Source organism: Zalophus californianus, chromosome 1, assembly GCF_009762305.2.
Source record: "Zalophus californianus isolate mZalCal1 chromosome 1, mZalCal1.pri.v2, whole genome shotgun sequence".
In the NCBI taxonomy this organism is placed as follows: domain Eukaryota; kingdom Metazoa; phylum Chordata; class Mammalia; order Carnivora; family Otariidae; genus Zalophus; species Zalophus californianus.
This window is the reverse complement of record NC_045595.1, coordinates 35,840,146-35,864,772: the sequence shown is the minus strand read 5'-3', so window position 1 is coordinate 35,864,772 and position 24,627 is coordinate 35,840,146. Positions and strand designations below refer to the sequence as shown.

The following is a 24,627-nucleotide window of genomic DNA, read 5'->3' as shown; positions in this document are numbered from 1 at the left end:
GACCAAATGCTGGCTGCTAGAACCCTGTAGTGTCAGGTCTCCAGCCTCAACACTGTGTGCCTCGGCTTTCACATGTGACCCTGGTTAACTAACTAGTGTTACCTGGCTAGTGCCTTAAGCCTCTTAGGCCTTGTTTGAGAACTACCCTTAAGCCAATTATGATTCCTTTTAAGATGTATTTGCAGACTTGATTAATAGTAAGGAGTCACTTCCATACTCCATGATGTATGGCCACACATCCATGTACCATGGCTAAATGGTTGACAACCACTGTCTTTTTTTTTTTTTTTTTTAAGATTTTATTTATGTATTTGAGAGAGAGCACATAAAAACGGGGGAGCAGGGGAGGAGGGGAGGAGGGAGAGGGAGAAGCAGGTTACTCACTGGGGGCCTGATATGGGACTCGATCCTAGGATCCTGGAATCATGACCTCAGCTGAAGGCAGACATGAGCTGAAAGCTGACGTTTAACAGACTGAGCCACTCAGACTCCCGACAGCCACTGTCTTAAGGCAAATCTGGCCCCAGATTTTCCTCAGCACGTGCATGTGAGTCTACTCTTGGGTAACAGCTTCTCTGAACAGGTGGGAATTAGGGCTGCATATACACTGCCTGGTCTATAAATACAGTCAGTTATGGCTGGGGTCTTGGCTTTCATGATTGATAATTATTATTATTTTTTAAATAATGCATCTAGCTGCCAAAACAAATAAATGAGAGCTTAACACCTGGGAAAAAGTGAAGCAAACTAAATAATGAATAAATAAATAAATGAGAGCCACTTGCAGACCAATGATGTGAGTGCATGCCACCACATCTCCTGATAGGTCCCTGAGAGCTTTACGAGGAAAAAACCCCCACCTATTCAACCCAAAAATTTTAAATCTTTAACAGGAAATATGTGTGTGTGTGCATGCACATGCAATTAATGGTTTTCTATTTAATTTACTATGAAGTGTGAACATGATTCTATTTTATCACTTTGCATGATGCCCGTGGGCACTAGGCCATCCAATTCTACCACTGTTGTCACTAGTCCTGAGCCCTCACTTTTCTTAGTACGTCTTATATCTTGTTTTCTTCTATTTATTCACTAGATGGAGGTGGCTTGAGCCCTAGAATTTACTAGACACTAAATCTTTTATTTGGAAAGCAGACAGCTCATGAAAAGGAAAATGGTTCTCTTATTTTTCAGGTAAACCTTAATAGATTTTGAAATGGAAGTGTCAAGCTTAATTAAAAGAAAAACTCATATTATGATATGCCATTTAACCTTCCAGGCTGGAGTGCATATCCTACGGAGGTGAGGAATGTGTGGATCTCCTCATATAAACAATTTTTATACCCTTCATAACTTACATCAGGGACAATGTCAAGGTGGCATAATATACTGCCCTATATAAAACCATTGCTTTGTGAAAGTTACACTGGGTTTGATCAGAAAATGATGTTGAATTGTGTGTTGGTGAAAACATGCTTCATCATTCGATAACAGAGAAAAGCCTACTAGTAAGTATTTGGAAATACTTACCAAATCCATTAATAGATAAATCTAATCACACATACCAAAAAGTCAAGAAATAAGCTTTACCTAACTCCAAAATCTGTCTTATGAAATGAGCCATATTTTCCTTTTTACCCAGAAATGGGTTCTGGATGAGGGCCTTTCCATTTGCTCTAATTATGTTAGGACATTATTTATCACACCTGATGTACAAGCTCAAAAATCATTATTAGTCATACCACACCAAGCTCTTTATTACCAGCAATACATGATAAAAGTTTTTAAACAATAGATGTAGGCACGAGATAGCTACTGAGTCCCCCTAACTGGGGTGGGTCCAATTTAAGTACAACTTGATGGTTCACACATTTGTATAAGGGCCTTGATAAATCCAAATTGAATTTGATGACATTTACAAATATTTGCACTGTTTTATTGGATGGTTGCCTGATTCTGATGTGGTCTTTCCCCCCCTTCTCTCTTCTTCTAGGTCTTTCCAAGGGAGGTTATTGCATGAAGTGATCACTAGGAAATGAACTGACAGACCTGGGCCTCTAGACTAACTCTTTCATTGACTTACAGTCTCTGGTTACAGAACAGGAGAAGCTGTGAGCCCCACATATCGTAAATTGTGAGAAGGGTCTGTATGCATGAGTCCATAGAAAAGAGAATATTCGTTTTTCTTCCCATTGGATTTTCATTTAGGACCAACGCTTTTTTTTAAAAGCGTATTCCAGGAAACATTCATCTCCTAATAAAAGCCACATGATCAGGGAACTTGGGGGCAATAATAATGCTTGTAGAATTTTTAATGACAAACATCTCATATTAGTTAACCTTATTTAAGAATGTTAGGAGATTTTATACAAAAATCCAGATTTCTGGTTCTATTGGAAAAAACTGAAGATGTGACAAGGCAGCGAGTATGTCCTCATACAGAAATAATTTCTTGCAGTTTCTCATTAGTCAAGGATGTACTGTCCATTTGTCAAGTAACCACCTTACATGTCTGGATTCTGGAAGTTCTTTACTTGGCAACCCATGTTTTAGTCTTTCTTGAAGACATACATCACTTCTGGTGTATTAAAGGCTCTGAAAATTTCCTCAGTAAATATTTCTGTTTTATTTTATTTAAAAACTTTCTCCCAATGTATTTGATTATGGAGGTTTTTTCCTCCCCATTTTGGGAAGTACTATTCCAGATAATTCTTTGCATTCATGATTTCAGGTTTTACTCTGAAGTTTACAGGCGAAAGTCAGTTGCTAATGTATTACTTGGTACATGAATATGGACCATAAATTCAAGGGGTTCTGATTTGGTTGTATGAATTTTATGCTATCTTCTGGCAAATATTTGTGAAAGTATTTGGAAAGGCTAGATTTTGCAATTAGGATTCCATTTACATTTCTGGATGCTTTTTATAGGCATTTGAGATACAGAATCAATCTATCTGATTAGAGTATTTACATATTCAATCAGACTTCACGCTATATTGGTAGACATGAAGGAACCTCTGGATTTTACCTGAGGTTTAACTTTAAAAATCCACACTAGGGGACCACTTGTGCTGGTGATATAATAAGAGGCCCTAACAACATGTATTCTAGAGAGAAGGCTTTGGAGAAAAAACAGATATACTTGAAATATGCTAGGTTAAGTAACAGGAATGTATAGTATTATTATGCTATCCCAGGTAGATAATAGATATTTCTTTCCTACAATCATCATCTGAGTAACTTTTAAAAAGAGAAGTTGGACAGAAGTTTCTTTTTGGAGAAGTGAGCCCCATATGTCTCATCCAAGTGACCAGTACAGAAACCCAATAATGGGATTTGACATTTCATCTTGTGGGTTAAGAACACAGCAGTTATAGTAATGAATTTCTGATTTTCAAAATACTGGGATTAGAAATACTGGCTGGGATGGCAGCAAAGACCTCATGGAAAAAAATCCCAGCCGACTACAAGTCTCTAAGCAGGCTGTTCTCTGGATTTGGCTAAAGCTGACTCAGGGCAAATACATGGCAAATAAAGACAACAAGTAGGTGTAGAAAGAAGTTATCTACCACTTTAATAGGGCTGGCCAGCATTTGGTCACAGAGATCATTCTGAAACCTAATTCCTTTAATGGTCTTCCTGAATCTTCAGATTCAGAAGAGACCTGAATACTCGTGGAAAAAGCAAATCAAACATAGAAAGAGGTACCATGATAAAACTTGTGGCTACAGCACTATGTACTTAATGATGCCAGGCTTTGGATTTAATCGGAGGATATTTCTGCAGTCTAGCACAGCTATACCAAGCCTTAAGACGTTGTATTTACAGAACTTATTAACACAGGGATCCGTCTTCTACCATGATTTTGCCAGAGTCTTAATAGCATGGTGGAGTAGCTCCCTCAAGAATCCTCATTGTCTTATCTGTGGAAAAGCTAGTAGTTCTAAAAATACTTTCCTGGAAGAGGTTAGAATGGTTATTATATATCAGTTGAATATAAAGTATGGTTATGTAAGCCAGGCTTGCATGCTAATATTGCACGGGTAGAAAGCAATAAAACAGACGATGTGCTTCCTTGGGCCATCTGGTAGAAACGGAAGGAAGCTCTCGATTCAGTATTGTTAGGATGCCTCAGATTCCAGAAGTCCACCTGTAGCTAGCCTTCCAGTGTGAGTGCCATGTTGAAGTTTCAAAAGGGGCACGTGTCTTCTTCCTTGCCGGTAAAAAAAGAAACTGCGACAAAACAAAACAAAACATCCAAACTCAAAGAGGTACACCAGCCACCTCAAACTGTGGCATTGTTCATTTCTTGAAGAGAATATATAATATTTCAAAATATTATATATATACATATATTTAAAATGGTACAAAGTAACTGTAGATCCAAATTAGAAGATAGTTGATCGTTCTTCGTAATCCCAAAAATTTTCATTGAGAAAACCGTTTTTTTTTTTTTTAAACCCACTTTCCATGGTGCTGCCAAAAGCGTGGGGTCTTCTCACTATAGGATACTTTGTGACACACAGTGAAAGCACTGTGATTATCTGGTAACCAGTCAAAGTGCAAATAAGAAATCCATTTGGCTTGTAATGTGTAAGATGTTTTAAATTCTTAAAATATATTTTCCGCAGAGGTGGTTTTCCTTTGCTACTATGACAAATGCTTCCATTAGGTTCTTGGGTGAATCTGAAACCAAAGAAAGAAAGAAATTTCAGGGAGAAAAGAACAAAATGAAGGCATAGAGAAAGGTGAATAGGCAGAAAATGAGGACATCTTGAATTTATAGTATGTTGCTTCTTTCAAGTATTCTGAAGCCAAAAATGTTAATCTAGAGCCGTAGTTCTCAAATGGTGATCAAAAAGCACACTGACAGGCCATTGTATTTTTTATCAATTCATTACTTTTATTTTGCCACAGCTGAGGAGATAGACTCTGGGAGCAATGAATAACCATGACTGGCTTCATGGACACATGACCCTATACAGTTGCACAGAGCCCTGTGCTGAACAGTGGCCCACACTTCATTTAATGACCTGCTATTGCAGTCTTGAAATTATTACTAATTTTTGAACAAGAGGCCTGTGTTTTTATTCTTGCACTGGGCCCTTCAGAGTATGTAGTTAGTCCAGTGTCTGTTTGATGAGAATTTGAACTGAGTAGGTCATTCCACGGCCTCGTCAAGTTGGCCTGCTGTAACATGTAAAGGGGTGGCATCAGGTAAAGAAGTCACTGCCAAGATTAGAACACATTTTCTTAGGAACATAGGAGACCCTTGCAGGATGAGGAACTCTTCCTCCCAGTGACATAGTACTCAAGGGCAACCAAGAGCATACTCCCACCACTACTGGTACAATTTAATATATTTGAATATGGTCCCAACGACTCTAATGTTCAAAAGGATGCATGCATGGAAAGTCACTGGTTTGGGGCAGAAATGATGATTCTAAGAGAGTTGAAGATTCTACTTTAGAGTTCTAGGACATAGGCATTTTTCTTCATCATCTCTTAGTTCTTTATAGTCTTAGGAATTGAGTGTTCTGAGTCCAGGCGTGGAGTCCATGAAAAGGTTTCAGAGTTGGGTGGGAACAGTAATTAAAGTTTGCTTTCAAAAGTTGGTTGCACCCAGGGCAGCATGTATGAGAAATCTTCACACATTTATTTTTTTATCCTCTCCATATGAATAACAGATTCTTCCAAACTTTGGTTTCCTACATTCTAGTAGTGTTTATCACCTTCTGTTTCCACTGTCTTCTTCTTCATCAAAAGGAGGGAGAAAGTGACATTTACAACACTGAATTGGAATTGCCTTTTTATCGACTTGCCATTCTCACCCCCACGGCACCCCCCCAACCTTAGGCCCTACCCTTCACGGAAGAACAGGAGATGGGTCGTATCTACCATCACATCCCTAAAACCTTAATACACTCACTTTAGATAGAAGAGGCTTAAATATATTTGTTGGTTAAAGAAATGAATGAGTTCACTCTAACCCGGGGGCAATTGTAACAGCATAAATTGATTTATTTTTCCTTCTTGCCATTTCCAAATCCACCTCCCCCTGCACCGCCCCACCTTCCTACCCTTCTCTCTTAAAGGTAGTTCATGCAAAATGGTCTGGACATCAGGATTGTAAAGGCTTTCATAACACTTCAGACCAGGTGGAAATTTCAAGTGAATTTTGAATGATAAAGCTGGGATATGTCAAAGCTGGTACTTTACACTTCTCTAATATAAAAAGTATTGGCTGAGGAGAATGGATGGAGATATGCAGGGTCAGGGTCACTATTAGGAGGATGAGCCCAGGAAGGTGTGGACAAATGACTGTAGTGGATTTGTGTAAAACATCAATTTGACAAGATAGCCATTGTGTTTAGGCGTGCAGTCTGAGGTCTGCTAACTCACCCTTTTAGGGAAGGGAACTTGACTCTACCTTGTGGACACCTAACTGCTGATCTTCTCATTAGTCTGAAAGATACTAACGAAGTTGCCTGATATGTTCCCAGATATTATACCAGATTATGTTCTACTATTTTAACCTGCTGATTTTTCCTTCCAAGCACCTTTAGTTTTCTCCTCATTTTATTCCCTTCCTTATTATGTCCCCAAGCAACGAATGTTCACTTTTTACATGTGAATTTTTATAGCATTGTCAAACAACTTATTTTCTCCAGGGAGAAGTCTTTCTAAATTAAGGCATCATTCCTGAATACACAGAGTATACATTTATTGCTGAATGCATTGGATACAGCATCCCCAACTTTCTTTTTTTTAAAATACATATACCATATTATACCTTATTATTTTGTATATATTAAATATAATATTTATTATAGGGAATTAGCTCAACTGATTTTGGAGATTGGCAAATCCAGAATCTACAGAGCCAATTTTCCAATAGCGTCATCAACTTTCAAACTTATGTTTTTGATATATATGTTTAAAGAAAAGAAACCAATAGGTTTCTAAAACCGTAAGAGAAGATCTCTTGTCAATATCAGGATTGGTGTGTCTTGCCACAGACTAACAACAAAGCAATTTAATGAAACAATTGAAGCAATGGTGAAGAGGGAATAGGGTTAAAATTTAGCCTTGAGACTTCACCCAGATGTACCAGACTTCTCCCCAGGAGGGTTTCTGTGACCAGCTTTATTGTACCCCTTGCTAGGTTTTGGAAAACTTCTCAAGGGTAACTATTTTCTCTCTGTAAAATGACATTCAGGAAGCTTCCTCTTTTCCTTAGGTTTATTCTCTCCAATCTCCTGAAAGGGAAGCCTGTACCTGATTCTACTTATCTTTTCTCCTTCCTTCTGTAGGTTATATTATCACCTAGATCTAATTTTCTCAAGACTTTCCTTCAGATTGTGGCCCGTTACCCTGACTAGTTCCCATTCCGCTGTGTCTGGTCCTTTAAATGAAACATAATAAAAAAAATAAAAAGAAATAAAAAGAAAAAGAAAAAACAAAAAAATAAATGAAACAATGAATTTCTACTCTCCATCCTCCTTCAAAAAATGAGCACCATGAAAGTCTGAATTAGATCACAGTTTGAAATATTTTTGTTTATCTACATTTCACAGACTGCTGAGGATTTTGACTTGGGATGATTTTTTGGGAAGTCATAATAGCAAGGTTTTGAAAAAACCTATATAAGGAAAAATGACAACTCGGACTCTATCTTGCAAATTTCTTCATATTGGAGTTACTTTTAAAAATTAACAGTATGAAGGAAACTCTCAGTTGCTATTAACAAGCTGGGCATGTTTCTTCTTTTTTGCTTTTATGTTTTCTTTCTTTCTTTTCTTTTTTTCCTGAGAGCACTCTCTTTGAATCAGTCTTACACATAAGAACCGAAGAGGTGATTTTCTTTATTTTTCTTCTTACTTTAAGAATTTGATTTTTTTTATCTTAAAGATTACTTCTTAGATAAGAACAGAACAATGAAAACCTATGACTCATAATTAAAGTATATCTGTCTATTAAACTGTTTTTAAAAGTTAAACTGCCAGAGGCAATATTTGAAATATGTAGGCGTATTTATATTCTGACAGGGAAAATCACACAGGGCGTACCAGAAAAATTAATATAAAACCTATTTTGGAGCACATCATCTAAGGACTGGTGTTGGCATGCCGTTTATACAGAAGGGAAAGCGCCTGTACGTATCAGCTGGACTTAATTGTGCCTTTGTGTTTAAAAGCATGTATTTCACTGTGAATTTCTTTGTAAGGAAGTGGGGGAGAAAATTAAGTCAGTAGTAGTGTCTGAGTCCTCTCAAGGTGTAAAAAAGTACAGCTTTTCCTCCTGTTTCCTTTTTCCTTCTCTAAAGACAGTGTGGAGATTTATTAGTTGAGTGATGTGTTGCTCACATGACTATAGAGCAATCTCTTGTTTCCTTGATTGAAATGGACACACACATTAGAACAGCTACATCCTCTGCTTTCAAACCAACTGCATGGGCGATTTATTTCTCTTGTACACTCAACTGTCTTGGTTGCATTCAGCCCACCCAGGATGGTAGCAAACAGTGCGCTCCAGACTCTATTACTGTGATCAGACCTGCACTGTACTTCTGGGAGAACAGAAAATGTCTGGGAGGTATTTACAATATGTTTTAAAATACACTCTACAGAGGCCAAATCAAAGAAAGTTACACCATCATAAAAAGTAGCATTAACATTTCTGTGTTTTGTTTATTTATATTCTGTCTTCCGAAGAGTCTCCTAGTTGGTACCCTTGGAATTTCACATACTTAAATCCTGAAATAATTTGACTTGTATTATTGTTCTTTACTGAGTTTCAGGTCTGGAGGAACCATGAGAGCAGGCTTATGTTCAATAAAGGGAGATCAGTTATCATTTGGAAGAGGATATGGAGATTTGGCAGAATAAAATATATTAGCAACCTGCTTGAAATAATGGTGATCAAATTCCAATCATATCGGCCGTGATTCAGAGTAGCTGAAAACCAACTTGTGAGGACATCTTCAGACTGTTTGGTGGTATTAGTTTCAAGCAAAATGTAACCAAAGGGAAACCTGAAATCCACTCTCCATCAGTTAATGAAGATGGTTTCTGGAGGTAAATGTCATGAACTGGGTTCATTTTCGAATAATCTCTCCTGAGGGTGTTTCTTTGAACTGAAATATGATAATCCATGCTGAGCATCCCAGGTGCATGAAAATACATTTTTTTAAAGATTTTATTTATTTATTTATTTGAGAGAGAGAGAATGAGAGAGAGAGAGCATGAGAGGGGGAAGGGTCAGAGGGAGAAGCAGACTCCCTGCTGAGCAGGGAGCCCGATACGGGACTCGATCCAGAGACTCCAGGATCATGACCTGAGCCGAAGGCAGTTGCTTAACCAACTGAGCCACCCAGGCGCCCCTGAAAATACATGTTAACAGGCTAAGATGTTCAGGAACCTCTCCTGGCCACGAGCCAAGGAGGTATAGCCATTTACTGCTTATTGTAGTCAATACGGGCAACTAAATTTGATATGCAAAGAGTCTCTACTTATTTTATATATAAAATATGTTTTATAAGGTATTATGTTTTCTGAATCACAAGGGTGCAAGGATCAGTTTTATTTCTTGAAAAGATAATGCTGAGAAGAAAGATCAAGTTAAAATTCATTATACAGGGGTGGGAATCACAGATGCCCTTTTAAATTTGAATCACCCTTTTGGAAGGCTACAAGTTCAACATGTTGGAATTTTTAACTAGTAGAGCTTGCTTTCAACAATACCCAATGCATTAAAATACATACACCTGTAACGGGGCTCTCGGTCACATGATATAGATATGTGTAATCCTACTGGTTGTAAAAATATTAACATAGTTCTGTAGTACATTTGAATAAATACTGTCTTAAGTGCTCTGAGTGCAACCCCCTCCATCTTCCCCCCTTTAGGACTCCCATACTTTCCTATGATCTAGTATCTATAGGGTCAATGTCTGGCCTAGCGGGGCCTTTCCAATCTGCCATCGCAACACCAATTCTGATGAGTTGGATGGCCTCACTATGCAGGTTGTTATATATTTTGAAGATAACTCCTTATTTTACCACAGAAACCAAGGAATGAAAATTCACATCACACAAACCTTTCACTTCCTTAAAAGATCATCAAATAATTCTTTGAAAGACCTATAGAAAATGGCTGTACTTAAATGCAGTCCTTTTCAGCAAACCATCTGGATGAATTAGGCCAGACCCTTATTTTATAATCTCTTTTGAGCACCACAGTTATTGGCTGAATTATTTGCATAATTACTGTTCCTCTTCCTTTGGCTATGGCAACCCAGCCTTATTTATGAGCCAGTCATAGAAACACTGAACTGCTCAGTATGGAAAAATCAAGTTCAATCTCTAACTTGAGATTAATCAATATGAATGGTTAAGAATATTTTCTGTCAGGGAAAAGGCTTTCTTGTCTCCTGTTCCAAGCTTCTCTGGGGGCTGATTATAGAACACAAAGGTAAACAGTATGGTTGGTAACATGCATGAGACATTTGAAAGAAATAAACTTACTCTTGTCGTCTTAATTTTATTGCCTGTAGCGCACATCCATCCGGAATTATCAGGTAGTGTCTTACATTCTTCTCCCTCGAGACAAGGCTCCATCTCACACCACCATTTCCCAATCACTATGGAAGCTGCACAAAAACAAGAAACAAGGGTGTTTGCATTCATCCAAACAACTTGGGCATGGGTGCTGTGACCCTCTGGAAGTGTCAATTCTCTTTGAAGCACAGTAGTTTCTCTTTAAGCTTCTATGACTAGCTAAGAATTCTCTCTGAAGAAGAGTAATATTTTCATGTATCAGTCTTACATCACAAATATAATTTTATGCTGCCTGGTTTGATCGAGCAACATTTTGTCAAAAATCTCCTCAGACAATAAAAGATGAAAACATATGGATTGGGGAGATATACTTTTTGGAGGAAATTTTATGTTAGTTTTCACAAACCAAGGACCTGTACTTTTTATTTGCAGGGAAGGGGACAAAAGTGTTAACTGCTCTTCAGAATGACAGAGCTATTCCTTCAGAAAGGCCAGTTTATCCACCCAGCATTAGGGTTTATCCCCCAGCCTAATGTCTTCGAGAAAAAACAAAATGACTGAAAACATGAAAGAAAACCTGCAAAATAAAAACTGAGTAATAATTAATAAAAGTATTTGTTTACAATCAAAGTTAAATTTGATGTGAGCTGGGTTTCCTTTTGATGTTTGATATGATGTGGCTGAAACTTTAGAAAGTTAAGCTTCTGATAAGAAAAGCCTTACTTTTCAGGGTAATAGCAAAGATGACCACAACACGAAGCTGGCAACGAATTTACTGGATCTATTTATAGCACACACTTGTTTTTGTTTTTGTTTTTACCAAAGAAAAGGTGTACAACTTTTATAGTATTTTAAGTGCATGGGAGTTCACAAAAAAGTGGCTAGACTTTTCCATTTTATTTTTTCTTTTGATAATAAGATTTTATAAAATAGTGACTGGATGCACTCCACACAAATCAAGAAGCTCCACATCTTCCCTAATACCTTCATGAATGAAGAATTATTTCTGCCATCCCAAATACTCAAAATGTCTGCCGGTGTCTCTTCCCGGCACTTTCTGATTAGCTGTTTTCATACTGAACGGGAACCCTAGTTCTGTAGATACTCAGCCCTTAGCCCCTTACCCCCCAAGAAGAGTCCCCACCACGATGCTTCCTCCTCACAAAGACAAAGAGGCCAGATGACATCTGTTAACATCACAGAGGATTCATATTGAAACAGAATGGAGTGATACTCCCCCCTTGGCAAAGTGAAGCAGGAGCACGTTGAAATTCCCCACCCATCCGGCATTAGGCATTCTGTAGAGGGATTACATTGCTAACTTACAAGCAGAACGGTTTAAACATCTGGCCATCTGCTTACATTCAAGTTATCCTCTTCCTACACTACCCTTAGTTTGGACTTCCCCTCCTTTGGAATCCAGTGTATGGATTGCAAAGTTTTGATATTATATGCAAAATTATGTCTACTCTATTATCCAGTCAATTTAAGGAATTTTCCAAGGGTAATTTTGCCTCTGTTTGATTCATACCTTATGTGTGGACCAGGCCGAATGACATAAAGTGAATCTCCGTTGGAATATAGCATGCAAGTATAGCAAGTAAAATCTTGTAAATAGTCTATCCGTATGCAAAACAATGTGATATTTTGGTAAAACACGGAGTAGTAACAGAAGACACAAATCCTCCACACGGTACAAAATGATTATGAGAGCTAAGAGTGTTTTTCTTTTCATTTCTTTTTTAAGATTTATGTATTTGAGAGAGTGGGGGTGGGGGGAGAGGGAGAGAGAGAGAGCACTGGTGTGCAAGTACAAGTGGGAGAGGGGCAGAGGGAAAGAATCTCAAGCAGACTCCCGTTGAGCCCCGAGCCTGATGTGGGGCTCGATCTCACAATTCATGAGACCGTGACCCGAGCAGAAACCAAGAGTCAGACACTTAACTGACTGAGCCACCCAGGTGCCCCAGGAGTGTTTTTCTTTTCAATAGCAGGACTCTGTTCATGAGGATGTGGAATAGGGCCACATTCTAGTCATAGGTAAGAGAACTTAATCATGTGAATTAATAGGTGACAATAGTAAATAAGAGATGCATGTATTTTGGCAGCAAGAAAAACACTTGTAGTGTTGAAAGGGGACAAAAATAAACTGTCAGGTTTCCGGTAACATAAGATAAAAGTCAGGGTCTGGCAGTGTTTATCGAGAGCCCACAGTCTGAAGCTTCCTTTTGGCCAGCACTCAGTCAGCAACAGGCTGGTGACATTTGCCACAGTTGTACCCTGAAATCCCACCTAATATCTCACGATAGCTGCCCTGAATCGACACCAAGAATGGAAACCCTCTGATCTTAGCTCTGACGGGAAACTGCCTTTCCTGACAGTCTCCCATTTAGCAGTTGTGACTTTTTTTTCTTTCCTACAGAGGCACACAAATAATGAACAACTGGCAGGAAGGTCAGCTTTAGCATCTTTACTTCCTTGGGAAGGAACTGTACCCTCTTCTTTAGGCTGCTCTCTGCCCTCTCCGGGCTGACCTACTTTGTTGCAAGCTAACAAAAGAGTTTCTCTTTCTCTTAAGCGTTAATATCTTCTCAATGACAATGTAGACAATAGGAAAAAGAAGGCATCTCAAAACCCACAGATTACCTTTAATTCCAGGTGGTAAAGGTGCACTGGTTTACAGGGAAAAATGAAAGGCTTTCTAAGAATTAAAACATCCCCAGACCTGCCTATAATCTCTAAAAATTCATATTATACTTGCTTCTCCTAAATAGAATTTGATGCTTTTACATTACCCTCTGGTTTATTAGAATCTAGTTCATTATTCCGGTGTTGCTTTTCTAAAATTGCTATTAGGCTAATTTTGCTTCTGATTTATGCATTACACGGTCATTTTAATGTATATCACTTCATGTCCTAGGTCAAACTATAGTCTTTTTTCCTAGTTTTTTTTTATATATACTCATATTTCCTGCAATAACTTTAAGAAAATTCAGAGAGGATTTATAAATTGCTCCCTCTTCTCCCATACTGGAAGCTACTTAAAACCTTCAGATTATTGAAAAAGGAATGATTGATTAGATTTAATACAGTGAGCTAATATGAATGTTACTTAACTATTTTTATAATTCTTCTTATGAAGATATTTGTAATAAGAAAAATGTAAACACAAATAATTGTAAATATCTTGAATTATAATGGTCAGTGCAGTAATAAAAATGACAACTGACATTTTTGATGGCCTCTTCTGTGTTAGGTATTTTAAATATATTATATTTAATATATTAAAATTTAATATATATAAATATATTTTAAATATATTATCTTAATCTTCATAGCAATCCTAAAGGTGAGGATTATTTTGAATTTATTGTATGGATGAAAAAACTGAAGGCCAGAAGGGTTAAATAACTTTGCCAAGCTTACACTAAAATGCAGGCCTGCCTAATGCTAAAATCTATGGTTTGCATCATAATAGGGCAAACTCATTCAAGTTTTGTGTTCAGGATTCACAGAACTCATAAAAAGCATTTACTGACTGCTGAGTGAATGAATGAATTCTCTCTGGCGTATGATTATTGAAAATAAATTTCAAATACACACAAAACACTTGAGGCAAACACAAAAACATTTAGTTTCTTATAAAATTAAGTTAATGTAAAAAAATATTTTGGGTAAGAGCCAGTTTATCTCACACTTGTTTCTTCCTAGACTGAGCTACATATTGCTCAATTTTACTACTTACAGCGTTTTGGTAGAAAGTCCCAGTAGTGAACAGTTTTTGAAGCCACAAGAAATTTGTGAAGTAGATGACTAACTTCTATGAGGACTTTTTATCCCCTAGAAGAACTGAGTTAATTAAATAACAGCTCCAACCCTCTCTTATCTGTGGTGATTATGAAAGAGGCTCCTTTTTAACCCTGGGGTTCTGGAATTTGCTTTCTGAATGTGTCATATTCAGGAAAATATCTGAGCTTCAACTTTTTCAAGAATGTTCATCTTTCCTTGAGAAATTCTTAAAATCACTAAAGCTACTTTAATCATGAGTTTTGATTTCACCTTTATACCAGGTCATGTTGCTACAGAGCAAAGAGAGACTGTCAAAGGAGAATCAATCCATCTTTCAGTGATAAATCTTAAATAGACCAGAAATCCTTTTGTTGTTGTTGTTAGTATTGTTTACTCTGAGCCATTTTCCCATGTAAAGAGAACAAGGTACTGATAAGCAATGGACCTAATAAATACAGCAAATATGCATTATCTTGTTGAGGAAGTACAGTCCCTGTTCATCATTTCAATAGACAATATTTGGGTCTCAACTCAGTAAAAGTTCTTTGCACACTTTCTGTAGTCAAAGGACTACCTGATTTAGTGAGATGGATAAAATAATGAACATGACATAGTTCCTGCCCTGAGAGCTTACAGTTTAGCTCAGAGTTTCTCAACATGGGCACCATTGGCATTTTGGCATGAATTACTGTAAGGGGGTATAAATGAGCAAAGTGCTTGCTTGGCAGTAAGTACGTTATTGTGTTAGAAGAGTAGGCTCACACTGGGGAGTGGGAAGAGAAAGAAAATCTTAATAAGATTGTAGAAGTTCTTGAAAGCATGAGGTTCAGGCTTTTTTTTTCCCCCTGAAAGAAATGGTAAGTCACTGAATATTCTAGATTCTGTGTGCAAACGGAAGACACGATTAACAGGGTGGTTGGGAAAGATGGATTTGGCAGTGATGTACAAGATGGAAGAAGGAAGAAGCAAGCAGCTGAAATGCTACATAAACATGGCAGCTTTCACACAGAAGGGATAGGTATTGATTGTGGTTGCCTACTACAGAATTGTGAAGAAGGGCAGGGTGAAAGCGATGTCAGGAACAACTGAGGAAACTATATGGCCAATAACTCAACTACATCAACTGTAACCCCCACTACACTGGTCTAGAATTACTAGCTCATGTACCTGCCTATTCACCAGGCAATGTGCTTCTGGAGTCCAGGGATCCTACTCCATTCATCTCTGAGTGGCACGGAGTAACTCAAAACAGGTTTAGAATATAAATGAGTGAATAAAAAAAAAGAAACAGAGAAAAAGAAAAAAAAAATAGTGCTTATATCAAAAGATTGGGAGAATTTCATGAGAAAGTGCATTCAAAGCACTCAGCAGAGTGTCTGCCATTCAATAAATGTTCAATAAATATTAGCAATTATTATCATTGGCATCATCATTTTTATTACTCTAAAGAATACAATCACTCCAAAACAGAAAAGGCAATTCTTCACAAAGTGAGAGAGTGAACCATTGTCCTTCAATATTATGCCAAACTCTCGGCTTGCTTCTACGACTTATGAGAGTTTGAGCATAAATTAAATGGCTGAACATATGATTTCATTCATGTTCCCAGAGTAGGTTATAAGTACATCAGTCAAGACAATTTCCGGGCTACTTTTTGTGCAACCTGTCATGCAGTTTAGGCAATGGCTGGAACTCCATGAGAGGACTGGGACAGCTCTCCTGCCTTTCTTTATGCACAGGTTGTTGGAACAGCTGTTACAATGCTCTTCTTCAAAGGACCTGTCTGTGACTCCCTCTGTGTTATTGTCTTTATCAAAGTAAACAGAAATTTAAAGGCATAAAATACTGTGGCCTGCAGTCATTCCAAACTCCCTCCTTCCTGTGAGCCCACATTTAAGGATAGGATCCAGGGTGGAGAAGCATTATGTAGTGGTTAAACTCTAAACTCTTGGATATAGGCCAGAGAGACCTGGATTTGAATGTTAAACCCACTACTCAGTGATAGTATGGCTTTGGAAAGTTGCTCAGGTCAAGTCTAAGGTTCTTGAGTTATAAATGCAGTTAGCAGAAATCACAACTGGTTATAGTAAATTTTAGATGAGATCAACATCTTAGTGCAATACATAATAAACTTTATACTCAACATGTGGCAGTTATTGTTATTTGTCCACGTGTCCTCTATCCAGCTATGTATGCATCCATCCAATTATCTTCATAGAGAGTTAATGCCTTATCTTTAATGGAAGCTTATACTAATTGTGGGATGCATATATTCAGTTTTTGTTAATTAGACCATATTTATTTGTAGGATCTACAATATATTTCGGAGACATACATGGAATTAATGATGTGATTGATTAGTATTGCTTTCCTCCTACAAATTCTATTCCAGTGTTTTTCAAACTGGGGCAATTTTATCTTCCTTGAAGGTATGTGAAGACTAAAGTTATCTCTTATTTATTCCAAAGTTCTTCATTAACTGCTGTTAATGACATAAATAACTATAAAACAGACACAGCTCCTACCCTAAAGTGGCTTACAGTCTATTGTGGGAGATATACTCTAATTGTAATGATGTGGTAATACATACAGACAAATTATGAAAAGGATGCTGGGGAAACTAATGAGTGGATCTGCTTTGTATCATCAGACTGATGGTACTAAGAAGAGCCCTCATTAAACATAGGAATGCTTATATCTTTTCAAGTTAGTCTTTTCACTTTCTCTGGGTAAATACCCAGTAGTGGAGTTATTGAATCATATGGTAATTCTATTTTTAATTTTTTGAGGAATCTCCATATTCTTTTCCAGAGTGGCTGCACCAATTTACATTCCCACCAACAATGCATGATGGTTCACTTTTCTCCACATTCTCACCAACACTTGTTATTTCTTGTGTGTGTGTGTGTGTGTGTGTGTGTGTGTGTGTTTAAGCCATTCCGACAGGTGTGAGGTGATATCTCATTGTGGTTTTGATTTGCATTTCCCTGATGATGAGTGACGTTGAGCATCTTTTCATGTGTCTGTTGGCCATCGGTATGCCTTTTTTGGAAAAATGTCTATTCAGGTCCTCTGCCTATTTGTAAATTGGATTGTTTGTTTTTCCGGTGTTGAGTTGTAGAAATTTTTAATATATTTTGGACATTAACCCTTCATCAGATGTATCATTTGCAAATATCTTCTCTCATTAGTAGCTTACTTTTTTGTTTTGTTGGTGGCATCATCACTTACAATAGCCAAAATATGGAAGCAATGGAAGTGTCCATCAATAGATGAAGAATGAAGAAGGTGTGGTATGTACACACACACACACACACACACACACACACAAACATACACACACTGGAATATTATACAGCCATAAAAGAGTAAGATCTTGACATGTGCAACAGCATAAATGGACCTAGAGGGTATTATGCTAAGCGAAATAAGTCAGATTAAGAAAGACAAATACCGTATGATTTTACTCATATGTGGCATCTAAAAAACAAAACTAGTGAATTAAAAAAGAAAAACAAAAAAGGCAGAATCAGACCTATACATACAGAAAACAAACTGATGGCTGCCAGAGGGAAGGGAGGTGGGGAATGGGCAAAATGGGTGAAGGGGGGTGGGAGATACAGGTTTCCAGTTACGGAATGAGTGTTATGGGAATAAAAAACAGGTATAGGGACTATATAGTCAATGCTACTGTAATAGCATGGTAAGATGACAGATGGCAGCTACACTTGTGGTGAGTATAGCATAAAGTATATAAAAGTTGAATCACTATGTTGTACACTTAAAACTAATGTAACATTGTGAGTCAACTACTTTCAAATAAAAAAAAGTCTTCATTGCTGAGGTAATCTAATAACTAAGTAATCAACAAAATCATTTCCATAGTAAAGCAAATAAGTATACATATTATGAGGTAGAAGTCTAACTTCACATGAATTCTAAGATAAAAAACAAAGCATAAATCTTTTGCTTGCCATGGGCTGTTCCATGCTGTCTGATCGGAATGCAGGGGTATAGTTTCTAATGCTTTGAAAAAAGCTGTCTGCTCTGGTGACAGGGAATATTCAGAGAATTTTTATCAACTCAAGGGAGTGCTCCTAATTCCTGCCAATACTAATATTCTTCTTTGTGCGCTCTACACCAAGGCTGGAGTCCCTGGCTTATTGTGCACTTTCAATGCATGATAACACTATCCTTGTGCCCACTTATAAATTAAACACTGCATGTTAGTCTTGCTTTCACTAAATCAGTGGTTTTATCTTAGGATTAAATTCAGCTATATTTTTTCATTTGTTTGTAGACATAATTTTAAATATATGTTTGAGAAGAAACACAAAGAATCATGATCATAAAATAAATTTTCTATTGAACATTCCTGTATTCTCAAATTTAACATTCTGTGATTAAAACATTTAAGAGCAACCCCGAAGTTTATGGTAGAGTGTGATTTGTAATTTTGTTGGACCCATGCATTCTTATGTCCTTGTTTTTGCCAACCATAGAAACCTTTGTTTTTCCTCCTTAATTTAAAAGCAATATATATTCTTTTATAAAATTCAAAGCATTCAGATAATGAGCGAAAGGAAAGTAAGCATAATCACATTAAGCAGAAGTAGACTGCTACCTTTGGCTATGGATTTTCCAGACTTTCTCTCTGATTATTCTTGACACAGCATCCAGAGTGATCTTTTATAATGCACATCACTTCATATCATTCCTCTGCTTAAAACTCTCCAGTGGTGGCAGCGCATGGAATAAATTCTATACTCCTTACACTAGGCTTCAAAGATCCATGTTACTTGGCTCCTCCTATCTCTCCATCCACGTTTTTCTACCAGCCTCACCTCCACCCTCCATTCTGGATCAATCTCTCTATCCCCCTATCTCTTCTGCAAACATGTAAATCTCTTTTTTTTGATTTGGCTCACCCTCAGTCCAGGGCATATTCATCCAGAATTGGCATCAACTTAGCCTCAATGCAACAGTTTTGTTTTGTTTTGTTCTAGAGTGTCCTCTCGAAAATTTATCAAAAAAAATCCCTACCCACCTGGATATAGCCTGCTTTGATTTTTCTCATAGTATGTGCTACTTCCTGAATTTACACATTTTTCAGTTTATCTGGATATTTGTCCTTTCCCCCCTTTTGGCTGTAAGTGCCATGAAGGTTTGGACTTTGTATTCCCAAGTGGCTAGAAGGGTGTTGCCATATAGCAGCAGGTTATCAATATATATATTTTTAAATTGAAGAAATATATACACCAACATACACATTTTTTAATAAAAGTAGTATCATTCCACACATACCATCTGCTAACCTTTAAAATCTAACCATGGAATCATAAATATTTTTCCATGTCTCAAATAAAGGAAATACATCATAATTTTTAGGCCTACATCACATCCCCTATTAAGGTGCATCTTATTTAACTAATCCCTTAGTGTTAGAAATTTGTCTTTTTTGTGGCTGGTTGTTTGCTATTAGTAAGGATGCTTATATTAACACCCTTGCACATACACAGTTGCAAATGTATTTAATGATTTCCCCAGGATAAATTCCAAGAAGTGGTATTTTTGAGTCAAAAGATAAAAAAAAAAAAGTTAGCATTTGTGACATATAAACTGTTGAGAAATTGCACTAATGCTATTTCTCAGCAGAAGTACCCATTTGTCTGCACACCTTCAGAAATACTGGTTAGAATTCTTCATGCTTCCAGCGAAGCATGGATTTTGTCTTTTGCGGGGGACAGAAACATGTTCTTAGCCAGCTAGGGAACCCAGCCCACTCCCAGTTTTCATATTCCATGTTGACTATCTGTGGAGTAGATCTAACAGAGTAAAACACAAAAACAGCAAAATCTCAATTTCTTGGTGAATAATTCCTCCATGAGGAAATCTAACCAAGGGGGCTGTAAAATCCTGAGGAGAGAATCATGAGGTCAAAGAGAGTGAAGGCTCTAAGCCAAAATGAACACAAGGACCAAAAGAATATTATATTCTTTAGTGTAAATTGATACTTCTTGGAAGTCCCTGCTGAATGGGGTATACTTACTGCTCTACACATACATCGTAGGTTTAGCAAACTCAGCATGGAGAATCTTGCCATTTCAGACTAAAACATGCGTTTACGTTTGTCCCTTTGAAATTTGGCTTCCTGGTGGTTGCCACTTCTATGTAGTCCATTTACATCATGGCAACAGAATGGGGAGGGGGGCTGTTACAGGGATGTGGATATAGAGAAGAACTCCAAAATCTCTATATTTTAAATCAAAGGGAAAATTAGATTAAAAAAGATATTTATAAGCAACTTTTTAAATAAAGATTTATTTATTTAGAGAGAGAGAGCGTGGGGTGGGAGGGGTAGGATGGACAGAGGGAGTGGGAGAGAGAGACTCTGTGCTGAGAACAGAGCCCGATGCAGGGTTCGATCTCACAACCCTGAGATCACGACCTGAGCAGAAACCGAGTTGGATGCTCAACATACTGTGCCACCCAGGCGCCCCTTATAAGCAACATTTGAGCCACATGCACATGTATATATCTTTTGAGTACTAGCTCTTTGTGTTCTTACAGTTTAGAAATGGCTCACTAGAGAAATATATTTGTACACAAGTGTCTTCCCAATGTGAAAAAGTACTTTGTGAGGTTATTATTAAATTCTATACATAGTTTTTGCTAAAATTGCTATAATCATATTTGCCATAATCAAATACCATAATCAAATAATGTCAGTTAAATACATTTTCTTCTTTTCCTATGTAAAATAGTCACTTTTACTGTTATTGATACATTAAAATATCACTTTTGGTTGATTCCACTTTGCAACTAATCCCAAATATTGGGATTAAAAAAATTAAAAAGAATTAAAAAATTATTGGCATCAAGCTCCTTTTCAGAAGTAGGGCTCGAAATCTTGGCCTTAATGCGAAGTTGTACACTGATTGTAAGCTCTTTCATTTTAATCTTGTTCCCACTAGAGAAGATTGATATAAATAAAATTTAAATAGAAAACACATTTCAGATGCCAACAGTGAAAAAGACTCTGTCAGCCTAATGAAAAGGTATCAATTTTCTCTACTTTATTCAATAAATTGTGAGTCATTTTCTAAATGGATTAGATTAAAGGAAAGTTCAAACTCCCAGTGAGATGCTCTTGGCACTGATGGAGACTTTAGACAAGAGAGAAAGAACAGGGCACATAAAACCTCTTAGGCCTCTTCAGATCTATAAAATTGATAGCAAGTGGGAGAGAGGTGTCTCTAACCCTGAAGTCACCTATTGCCTGAGAAGCCAAATCCTGGGGAATTGAACAAGACACACCGTTTCTCTTATTTTATTAGGATGTCATGGAGGTTGAGTAAATTACAACTGAGAACACGGAAAGCTTGGGAGGGGTGAGTCCTGGGTGAAAAGCCTGTGGCTCTCAATGCTTTATATGCCTGTCTCATAGATGTATGATAAAATGAGAGAACATTATGCTATAATGCGATTATGCTCAAACAGCCTCTGTGGGAGACTTTGATACCTTCAGTTTATTATAATTAATTTAACTTCAGAAAACATAACCTAACCTTCATGTGAGGATGTAAACCTTGATCATAGAACACTCTTGGATCTAATTGGATTCTTGTGTATGTGTCTGAAATGGCAAAGTAATTTGATAGCCAGTTATTTTTGTAATTTGGAAGAACTGCCCAAAACCTCTTTAAGCATATGCATTCTTTTGTCAGCCCTTTGAGAAGTGAAAAATAACAATCAACTGTTTTATTTTCTTCTACAGAATACCACACAACCAGCATGGTTGTTTTTTGTTGAAATGCCTGAATGGTTTGGAAGAGTTTAGCTTTCCTTATCAGAAAATATTTATAGACTATCTGCTCTATGCTTAGCACCACTTCATATAGGCAGTCTGAGTTACACAAAAGCAGGCCAGAGCTTTCACATGAATTTTAAAGTAGAAGAGGAAATAAGAAATCTTATAAGGTTCTCATTTCTAAATATTTACTTCCAATAATATTGAACACTTAGAAGCTGTGTGCTAGATGGTGGCATAAGAAGACCCTGAACTCATCTTGTCCCATGGGTACACCAAATCTATACCTACATATAGAGTTATTAGGAACAGTTTCTGCACAACAAATGATAGGGGGACCACACAAAGAAGGGTAGAGTAGATGGAGAGATGGTAATGATGGGAACCCCTCCCCCCAGTATGATGATCTGGAGTAGGAACGGATATCACTGAGGCCAGTGCACCAACTTGCCTGTCCTGGGACATGGTGAAAAAAAAAAAATAGCTTAAAGACAAACTAGACTATAAGTGAAGGAAATCCATTTACTAACCTTAGATTGCTAAAAGGTGGGAATTGCTAGAACTCTCTCAGGAGGGGGAGGCACTAGCAAGTTCTATTTCCTACATTTCCCCCCTCCCTTGGTAGCAGGGGTCTTGGCACCCTAGCCAGCCTTCTAGGGCAACCCAGAGAGCCCCAAGCCCCCATCTCACCCCAGCTCCAGCCACTCCACCAAGGTGGCACTGATGTGGTGAGTCCCAGGAATCCCCTGACCCACCCCTGTTCTGGCTCCAAATGTCCCACCAAAATGGCTCTGCTGTAACATGCCCCAGGAGCCTGGTCCACACACACATCAACTTCAGCTGTTTCACCAGGCTGGCCCTGGTGTGGTGCACCTTGGGACTTCCCTGGCCCACACCGGCTCCAGCTCCAGAACGTCTATCAAAGCTCCCAGCACATGCAGTCTACAGAGGGGAGGTTCCTACACAAGGTGACTCCTTCCAGACGGGAAGAGGTGGTTGCTCCACCTAATTCATACGAAAAAATACAAGTCAAACAGAATGAGGAGACAGAGAAGTGTGTTTCAAATGAAAAAAACAAGATAAAATTCCAGAAGAAAACCATAATGAAACAGATATAAATAATTTACCTGATAGAAAGTTCAAAGTGATGGTCTTAAGGATGTTCACTGAAGTCACCAAAGAATGGGGGGGACACAGTGCAAACTTCAGCAGAGTTAAAAAATATGACAGAACCGGTCAGAGTTGAAGAATACAATAACTGAAATAAAAAATACACTAGGGAGAATCAACAGTGGTTAGGTGACACAGAAGAATGGATCAGCAATCTGGAAAACAGGGCAATGGAAATCATCCAATCAAAATAACAAAAAGAAAAAAAAGAATTTTAAAAAGTGAAGTTAGTTAAAGGAACCTCTGGGGAAACATCAAGGGTACTAACATGCATTTTATAGGTGTCCCAGATGAAGAGAAAAAGAGAAAGAGGGCAGAAAACTTATTTGAAGAAATAATGGCTGAAATTTCTCTAACCTGGGGAAGGAAACAGACATCCAGCTTCAAGAAGTACCGAGTTCCAAACAAGAAAAGCCTAAGAGATCCACATCCAAGACACATTATAATAAAAATGACAAAAGCTGAAGATAAAGAAAGAATCTTAAAGACAGCAAGAGAAAAACAAATAGTCACACAGAAGGGAAAGCCCACAAGACTATCACCTGAATTTTCAGCAGAAATTTGCAGGCCAGAAGAGACTGGCATGTAAAGTGCTGAAAGGGAAAAACTTAAAACTGAGAATACTCCCTGGCAAAGAATACTATCATGGTCATGGATGGGAAGAATTAATATTGTTAAAAGGTCCACACTAACCAAAGCATTCTACAGATTTAATGCTATCCTCATCAAAATACCAATGGTGTTTTTCACAGAACTAGAACAAAGAATCTTAAAATTTGTATGGAACCACAAAAAGCCCAGAAAAGCCAGAGTCATCTTGAGAGAAAACAAAGCTGGAGGCATTATGCACCCTGATTTCAAACTACACTACAAAGTGATAGTAATCAAAACAATATGGTACTAGCATGCAAACAGACACATAGGTCAATAGAATAGAATAGAGAACCCATACATAAACTCAGAAATATATGGTCAATTAATCTATGACAAAGGAAGTGAGAATATACAATGGAGAAAAGGCAATCTCTTCAACAAATGGTGTTGAGAAAACTGGACAGCTATATGAAAAAAAAAAGAAACTGGGCCACTATCTTACACCATACATAAAAATAATTCAAAAGGGCTTAAAGCCTTGAATGTAAGACCTAAAACTATAAACATCCTGGGAGATAACAGGCAGTAAATCCCTTGACAGGATTCTGAGCAATAATTTTTTGGACCAGTCTTCTCAGGCAAGGGCAGCACAAGCTAAAATAAACAAATGGGACTACATTGGACTAAAAAGCTTTTTCATGATAAGGA

At 37.6% G+C, this 24,627-nt stretch overlaps 1 protein-coding gene across 3 annotated transcripts in view; it reads right to left on the bottom strand.

The window, feature by feature from the left end:
- Nucleotides 1-530: 530 nt before the first annotated feature.
- Nucleotides 531-24,627, bottom strand: part of TAFA1 (TAFA chemokine like family member 1) — a 511,550-nt gene continuing 487,453 nt past the window's right edge. For 2 of the 3 annotated variants that reach the window (XM_027587898.2, XM_027587897.2), the window contains exons 4-5: nucleotides 10,527-10,651; nucleotides 531-4,686 (exon numbers count right to left, since the gene is read on the bottom strand). In XM_027587898.2, coding sequence (XP_027443699.1) covers nucleotides 4,669-4,686; nucleotides 10,527-10,651 — 143 coding nt within the window. In that variant the 3' untranslated portion in view covers nucleotides 531-4,668. The remainder of the gene's footprint in view (nucleotides 4,687-10,526; nucleotides 10,652-24,627) is intronic. The other variant, XM_027587896.2, reaches the window with a different exon arrangement.